This window comes from Quercus robur, chromosome 2 (genome assembly GCF_932294415.1).
Source record: "Quercus robur chromosome 2, dhQueRobu3.1, whole genome shotgun sequence".
NCBI classification, from domain to species: Eukaryota; Viridiplantae; Streptophyta; class Magnoliopsida; order Fagales; family Fagaceae; genus Quercus; species Quercus robur.
In genome coordinates this window covers 40,302,622-40,311,696 of record NC_065535.1, presented here as the reverse complement: position 1 = coordinate 40,311,696, position 9,075 = coordinate 40,302,622, and the positions used below count along the sequence as shown (strand labels likewise).

At 38.5% G+C, this 9,075-nt stretch overlaps 1 protein-coding gene across 1 annotated transcript; it reads left to right on the top strand.

Annotated features, from left to right (window-relative positions):
* Window positions 1–921: 921 nt before the first annotated feature.
* Window positions 922–4,973, top strand: LOC126713693 (glucan endo-1,3-beta-glucosidase 13-like). Its single transcript, XM_050413528.1, has 4 exons — window positions 922–1,262; window positions 2,701–3,975; window positions 4,364–4,394; window positions 4,503–4,973. Exons 1-4 carry the CDS (start codon window positions 1,208–1,210, stop codon window positions 4,648–4,650), a joined length of 1,509 nt encoding a protein of 502 aa, XP_050269485.1. The 5' UTR covers window positions 922–1,207; the 3' UTR covers window positions 4,651–4,973.
* The last annotated feature ends 4,102 nt before the right edge of the window (window positions 4,974–9,075 follow it).

The following is a 9,075-nucleotide window of genomic DNA, read 5'->3' as shown; positions in this document are numbered from 1 at the left end:
TTTGCATGTGTCAGAATCACTACTATGGTAAACTATTACTCTTAACTTTTTTTTTTTTTTTTTTGGGTTAAGAAAATAGAAAGCCTAAATTGTGTTAAACAAAACATCCATCGTTGCATGAAAAATGGGCGAGAATTATTAATCTTGATCGATTTTTGTTTTTTTTTTTTGGATGAGAGTCTGAATCGAGTGTTACCACTGTGTATTTTTCTTATATATATATAGATTTTTTTTTTTTTATAATATAATTGAACTAACTAAACTTTTCTAGGTGCAATTAGACATTTACAAAAAACTGCATGCATTAAAGTGTTGGGCTTTTACATGATGTTGTTGGGACTTGGGACACTACCTACTAAAATCTGATGCAGTTATGGCATCCCCTGAAAGCTAGGGAGCTAGCTAAGTTAACCCAAGCCCAGACATTCCCTAAACGCAAATGTATACCACCCAAGCCCAATGCACCCAAATGAACAAAAATAACAAAAAGGCCCAAATCCAGTCACTTAAAAATGTATAAATACAATTAAACAGTATTTAGTAAGGTTATTTAAATAATAATTTTTAATATTTAAATAATATTATATATATTTTTATACACTTTTTTATCTATATATTTTTAAAAAACAACCCGCTAAAAATCTGCTTTTATTTATTTTATACCTGTGACATTGATAGGATAAGAGGAATGAGGGAGAGAGAGATTTTAAACATTTTTATGTCACTAATCACTCCTAGGCGTGGACCGTTGACAGTACAAGTGGGTTTGTTTGTGTCGCTCGTGAGACTGTAGAGAGAGAGAGAGAATATGTGTATATAGTACCAATAGTGGAAAACGAAACAGACATACTAATAAAAAGTTTTGCGGAACCGAGGCGTTTAACTAAACTAAAATTCATAAACCAATCTGAAGTCCGGTCCCAATGCTGACAGACAGAGCCTCCTGAGTTTCTGACACAAACCACAACCAACAAAAAAAAAAAAGCCTTCCCCCTACAGATATACACTTATCACCCCTTAAGCTTCTTTTTAAGCTTTTAAAGCAAGTTCACAGTTTTACACTCTTTTCTTTTACACTAACTAGTGACTACTAAACAGAAAAAGAGCCGTTACCCTCCTCTCTAGATTCTTTATAAGAAGATATAAGAACGTTACTAATCACTTTTGTAGAAGAAGAAGAAGAAGCATTGTTAGCTTGAAAGACCTAATGGCCAGGGGGTTCAGGCTTATCTTTGCAGCTTCACTTTTGCTTATGCTTTTAGGTCCGTGCTTTATTCTCTATTCTAGATTCTTCTTCTGCATTTCTCTTCTTGGGGTTTAAATTTAATTAATGTCTGTTTTGTTGGTCTTTGAAATGTTTCAGCTGTGTTTTTTTTTGGATGCTTTGTTTAGATCTTTATTCTCTTTAATGGGACTAATCTCCGCTTCTCAACAACAACTTGGTCTTCCTTATTATTAGAGCAAATCTACATTTTGAACAGTGTTTGTGCAAAATGTCGGTGTTTTTGTTCTTTCTGGCTGTTGTAATGACGTCTTTGTTGAGAAAAAGGCCTGGTTCAGCTCACTAATCAATGACTATCATTATCTTAAAACTTTTTTTCTGGGTATCTTTAGTAACCCATTGTTATAATAGCCTATTAATCTTGGTAAAGCTGTCTTTATTTACATACTATATATTTTTGGGGCAAAATATTAATAACTTCTTTTGGGTCTACAGGGTTGTGCTATATTCATCGTTTTCTTTTATACTTTTGCAATTTTGTAGGGTGGGTGTGGGTTACAGCTAGATTGCAATTATTGAGTTTGGGTACCCCTTATAAATTGTCCTTGAACAGTTGACATACTTATATATAATATAAAGCAGTGTGATTATCAGCTTTCTTTATTGTTAGACTATATGCACACATGATATTTGCATTGCTTTTGAACTTGTTTCAATTCTCAGAAAATCCACGAGTTAATTTTACTGCTTTTGAACCAAACAGAAGTTAAGCTTCAATAAGTTCAAGTTTAGAACTCTGAACATCTTTAGTTTAAGTGCTTGAGAAGCTCCGTTACTAATGCACCATACCATATGTATTCTTTTGATGATTATAGTAGGTGGTAGAGTAGTTCTGAACTTATGATTTTTGATTGGAAGTCATTTTTGTTAATTATATGACCTTGTTAAATTTTTAGCATCCCAAATTCCCAACAATGGGGTTTAGTAGTCTGTAAGACCGCTGTCCTTTGTGACCAAGGCTCGAATGGTGTGTGTCTTTAAGGATACAGAAGTCTACATACTCAACCTTTTCAATACCGTTGAGGTAGCAAATTGTCAGTAGTAGATAATGAAGTAGTGTTAGTGCTGGACTTATTCGTTTGAAACTTGCTGTGTTCATAGCATTACTCTTATGGATAAGGACTGCATATAAGTCATTTGTTCTGTCCTGTGTCATATGGGATGGTTGAAACATGAGGTCATGTTAACTCACATTCTTAAGTGTTATTATCATTTAAAATGAATCGTTACCCTTTAATTTACTGTGTTGTTTGTGCATACGTTTGTTAAAAAGAAGTGACTTTTACTTGATAAAAAAGCTTCTATATCTCCCATTGTTTAAGTGGATCATGATGGCCGTAGTTGCTGGTTATTCTCTTAGTTTGAAATGCCTCAGCAGTTTATTTCAGGACTTTGAATTTAATCAATTTCTGTGACAGATCTATGCAGGGGAAGCACAATTGGAGTTTGCTATGGAAGAAATGCTGATGACCTCCCCACACCTGATAAAGTGGCCCAGCTGGTTCAACTTCATAACATAAAATATGTTAGGATTTATGATTCCAATATTCAGGTTCTCAAGGCCTTCTCAAACACTGGAGTTGAACTTATGATTGGAATTACAAATTCAGACTTATTGCCTTTCTCCCAGTTCCAATCAAATGCAGACACATGGCTGAAGAACAGCATCCTTCCTTACTATCCAGCCACTAAGATCACATGCATAACTGTCGGTGCTGAAGTCACAGAAAGCCCCAATAATGTCTCTGCCTTAGTGGTACCTGCCATGAATAATGTCCTCGCAGCCCTTAGAAAAGTTGGTCTACACAAGAAGATCAAAGTTTCAAGTACCCATTCCCTTGGAGTTTTATCCCGATCATTCCCACCCTCTGCTGGAGCATTTAATAGTAGCCATGCATTCTTCCTGAGGCCCATGCTGGAATTTTTGGCTGAGAACCAGTCACCTTTCATGATTGATATTTATCCTTACTATGCTTACAGAGACTCTCCGAACAATGTGTCTCTAGACTATGCTCTATTTGAGTCATCTTCAGAAGTTATTGATCCAAACACTGGTTTGCTGTACACAAACATGTTTGATGCCCAGATCGATGCTCTTTATTTTGCGCTGATGGCTCTAAATTTCAGAACAATTAAAGTCATGGTCACTGAAACAGGCTGGCCTTCCAAAGGATCACCTAAGGAGTCAGCTGCAACTCCTGATTATGCTCAGACCTATAATACCAATTTGATTCGGCATGTCATTAACAATACTGGTACTCCTGCAAAGCCTGGAGAGGAGCTTGATGTGTATGTCTTTTCTTTGTTCAATGAAAATAGAAAGCCAGGGTTGGAATCTGAGAGGAACTGGGGCTTATTTTATCCTGACCAGACAAGTGTCTATAGCCTGGATTTCACTGGAAAAGGTGCTGCCGTAATGACTACAGAGTCGAACATTACCAGTTCAAATGGAACAACATGGTGCATAGCTTCAAGTAAGGCTTCTGAAAAGGACTTGCAGAATGCCTTGGACTGGGCTTGTGGTCCTGGGAATGTGGACTGCACTGCTATTCAGCCTAGTCAGCCTTGTTATGAGCCAGATACTACAATCTCTCATGCATCATATGCCTTCAACAGTTATTACCAGCAAAATGGGGCTACTGATATTGCCTGCAGCTTTGGAGGGAATGGAGTTAAAGTTGATAAGAACCCAAGTGAGTACTATTAGGATCCAACCTCTTTTCATATGAATATCCTCAAAATCTATTTTTCCCCTCTTTTTTGAGGGACAAGAAATTTTACCTGTCTCTAGCACATCCAGTCATCTGCTTAACAGATGCAGCTAATTTTCTGAAAAGCATATGTATGTGTTTGACATGGCCTTTGCTTGTAACTTGAACTTCCTTCAGCTTGCAAATGCCCTGGCAAAGTAATTTGAATAGGATTTATAAAATTGACAAGCTGCTTAAGATGATTTTATCAGTTTGACCTGATGACTTTATTGAAGTGACTGAGCTGTGTAACTATATAGTTTTGTGTAAGATTAACCGTGCAATATATTTCTAGACTCACTAAACAATTATTTGTTTTTTGACTGTGCAGGCTATGATAGTTGCTTGTATTTAACAGCAGGGTAAGTTCAATATTTGACATGACCTTCTTTTCTTTTATCACTTCATGTATCAAACACACTCTCTTATGATTCATTTTTGACATGAGGTCCTGTTGGCAATTTACACAGGAGCAACAAAACTGTGGCAAGCAATACAACGGCAATTTCTTCAACTTCTTCTTCCTCCTCTACAAAGAATGAAGTTTCAACATGGATCTGTATTTATCTTCTTGTTACTGTCCTCTCACTCCTCTTGAATATTAGCCATGCCTGGTAAGTTTGATCTTTCAGAACTGTAAAGATTTTGCCATGGAAATGAGTAGTACCGGTGGTGGTGCTAGTGATGCAAGGACAGGTAAATAGTTTGAAAAATTTTCCCCAAATGCATGAGGAAGAATGTAATTTGTTAGCTTGATCCCCTCCCCGTGTAGTTTTGTATGATAGTGAAAGGTGTTAAGAATATGGCAAGCAAGACAATGCCATTTGTGGGATATTAAAATATATATGCTTTTGCATGCTTGAGGGCTCAAATTTGTGCCATGAGTTTGTTGTAGCTTTTGAGCTTTTATCATTGCAAATCATAGTGAAGTGAATGTACAAGTATGCTGTGTGAGATATCTTGTATGATTTTAAGGTCATCTTTGAACTTCACCTGAAAATTTAAGAACAAAGAATAAGTAGGTGGCAATTAGGAACTGAACATAGAAACATTAATTAGGGTGTTACGAAGTTGCTGTAACTACTTTTTGGGCATAAACAAAGAGACCTTATTCATTGAGCTAACTTGAACTTGAGAGTTCAAAAACGTGTACAAAAACACTTTTGAACGTTTAGACCCCCAAAAACCAACTTAACCAACACAAGCAATATGTCAAACAACTAGTGTGCGGAAACTTAACATATGCTATAATATGGAATTGGTTAAACAACTATCTAAGCCATAACAAAATAAACCACAGCAGATAATGTAAAGGCAGAGATAAAGAGGAAGGAAGATGCAAACACAGAGATAACACCAGATGTGTTATCGAAGAGGAAACCGAAGACCTCGGCGAAAAACCTCTCCGCCGCCCTCCAAGCGGTAATCAATCCACTAGAAAATACAGTTGGGATACAAGGACAGCAATAGACCCTCCAAGCCTAATCTACCCAATGCACCTAAGCCCTCCAAGCTTCTTGCTCCAACGAGGTTGCGCCGAACTTTTTTCTTTTCTAGCTTTCCGGATTCCGCTACTACACCGTAGCATTAACCAATGAAGATTGGCTCCTTCCTAACTGCTTCCCAGAACTCCAAACGACTGTCTCACAGAGATGATGATGGTGAGAACCAGGTTTGGTATAATGCCTCTCAAGGATTTAACAATGGAGAGGAAGAGAGTGAGGGAATTTGATGAGACTCTAAGGTAGGGATTGTGTGTGAAACAATCTTGTTTTTCTTTAGGGTTTCTCTCTCAAAATTCTCTCTGGAAGCCCTCTTTCAATCGTGGGTTAAAAGGGTATTTATACTGGAGTGAAGAGGAATGTGAAACGTCAGGTTTTTCCAAAACAGGGGTGGCTCGCGGCTTGACCAAGTCGCGAGTTCCAGTCGCGAGTTAACCGTATGGCCAGTTGTCCTGTTTTGTCCTGTAGTGCTCCAGCTAGCATGACTGTTCATCTTCCAGCATGCTTGGCACGTGTGCAGCTTCTGGCGACTTGCAGCCGCGAGTCCACCCGCGAGTCCCAGCCGCGACACTCTGTTTTCTTGCACACTCTTGAGCAATCTTCACTCTATCTCACTCACTACCCTTACAATCAATCCCACCTAAATACAGGATTACTAAATGCTGAATTACAAGCAAATTTGGCACGGAATAAAGCCAATTAGATGGTTGAATAAATTCAACCTTACAGAACCCATAAAAGAAAAAAAAAAACCAATTATTCAGCTAATAAGAATCCATAATTAAATTATGCAGTATTTGATAGGCCTATTAATAGCTTAGTCTGATAATTGATTTAGTAATTGGTGAAAAAACTAACAAACCTCTAATCTAGAGAACTCAAGTATTTATTTCTCTTAGCAATTAGCCAATGTCTTGGACCAGTGAAGCTGTAGCAGTCAAAATGAAAATGGTCAACGGATCAAGCAAAAGAAATGATCTGTCCAGATTCTCTCCTCCAGAGGAAGGAGACAGAATTTTTTTTTTTTTTTTTTTTTTTTGAGGAAAAAAAAGGCTCATACTATCATTGTCCTAGTCCACTTAAATCTGAATTCTATAACGTGGAACTATCGAAATTGCTCGGGCTATTCATGCGGGCACAGCATTAAAAACTAAAGCACCATGACTCAAAACACAACTCTCATACTTACAAGGGTGGGTGAGGGTCCCAGATTCATAATCATTAATCAACATGGGCTTTCTTACTTTAATAATATGGGTCGTTAAATCAGCAGATTTTACGTAATTACCTTTTTTTTTTTTTGGCTGAGTGATTTTCACCTCATTATTACTTTGTCTTTGAGATTAGAAATATTATTATAGTCAACGAACAATTATGCTAGTTCTCTGTTATGGTCAATGCACAAGTGTCATCATTAAATTAAATAAAGCTTCTTCTGTCAAAGCAAATCATTAATTGTAAATAATCCCCTTTCTAAAGGACAACATTGTGCGCAGCCAAATCATACCAACTCTGTCATTCTCAAAAAAAGGAAAAAAAAAAAAAAAAAAATCATACCAACTCTGTTTGATCATGCTGATCTTGTCGCGAAGACTGGTAAAACCAGGCATAAGTTCAAAAAAAAAAAAAAAAACCAGGCATCAAATCCTTTGGATGGACGCTTGGATGGGTCATTCATTTCATTTATTATAATTCAAATTATTATTACAAGTGGGAAATGAGAGATTCGAGACCCTGATTGTCTTTGTAAAAAGAGATTTAAGTAATGTTATTAAGTTACAAATTTTTTGACTATTTCATTAACTCTTCTTTCTTATTTATTTTTATGGCGTCTTCTAAAAAAAAAAAAAAAAAAAATACTAGCTCAATTCCAAATTGAGTCTTATTTAAAAAGATAGAAGTTTCCAAAATGGGTCTAAACAAAGTTCTAAAAAATTTTATTGTTTAAAATGCTTGTGTTTAGTAGGCATGATAGGAAACTCAATAAATGTTAGACTTTTAATTTTAGAAACAAGAAAAATTTTTGGGACATCCCAAAATGAAATACACAACCAATAATTTGGAACAAATGAAATAATATTTTACCTATCCCAATTTATCATAACTAGTTGCAGACCCGTGCATAGCGCGTGATAATTTTTTAGAGTTATCTCATAAACATATATTTTTATTATTATTATTGTAGGGACACGATTTGTTTAACGGCCCAAGAGTAACGTTGGGCTCGCGTGCAATGGACCCCAACAATATGATTTGTAGAGAGTGGGCTTGAATGGCATGACATTGGGCGCAGGTGGACGATTTGGTCATGGCGTCCATGGAAATTCTTGTACGGGCGGGCCTTGCTTGACTAGCTAAGCCCCCCATTGGAGCGGGTTGTAGGACTTTTGTCCTCGGACGCTGTCCAAGGATCCTTGTGTCCTTCCCTCTCTTCCCCCCTTACTTGCCCTACTATGAGTCTCGAATCCGAGAATATGCTCGCGCATTTCCCACCCAACTTCCGGATCATAGACATCCCCTCCAACAGTGCCTCATACTCGGCTTCGTTATTCGTTGCCGGGAATCCCAGTCTCAACGACTTTTCCAAGGTTATACTTTCGGGAGAGATTAGAACGAGTCCCACCTCGGAGCCCTTTTGGTTTGCTGCACCATCGATGTATGCTCTCCACTTATCGTGTTCTTGTAGAGAAATCGTGCCGACCAATCTCCTATCGGCACTCGGTGATCCCGACACTTCCATCCCTTCTAAGGTGGGCTCCGCGAATTCAGCTACCAGATCAGTGAGGACTTGACCCTTAATGGCGGTGCGAGGCATGTATCTAATGTCGAAGGCGCTCAAGATGGTTCCCCATTTAGCTATTCTTCCTATGTAGTCGGCGCTACGGAGGACTGATTTCAGTGGAAGTTGGGTTAGCACAACTATTGTATGTGCCTGAAAATAGTGGGGGAGTTTCTTTGTAGCTTGCACGACGGCCAATATTGCCTTTTCGAGGGGGAGGTACCGGGTCTCCGCCTCCTGTAGCGATTTGCTTACGTAATACACGGGCCGCTACGTGCCGTTGTCCTCTCGGATTAGCACTAGGCTCACCGTATGAGCGGCGACTGCGATGTATGCATACAACACCTCATCGGCGTCGGGACTGGACATGATTGGTGGTCGGGCGAGGTATTCCTTGAGCTGTTGGAAGGCTAAATCAAACTCTTCAGTCCACTCAAAACCCTTCCATTTGTGCAATAGGAGGAAAAAAGGTCTGCATCTGTCCGCTGAGCGGGAGATGAAACGGTTTAAAGCTGCTATCATGCCGGTAAGCTTCTGGACCTCTTTGGGATTCCGAGGAGGCTGCATGCTATGAATGGCTCTTATTTGGTCAGGGTTAACCTCGATTCCCCGATGGGTTACCATATAGCCCAGGAATTTCCCCGATCCCACCCCAAATGAGCATTTGGATGCGTTCAGTCGCAGCTTGTACCTTCTCAGGATTTGAAACACTTCGCCGAGGTCTCTGATGTGGTCGGCCACCAATTTACTATTTACTACCAT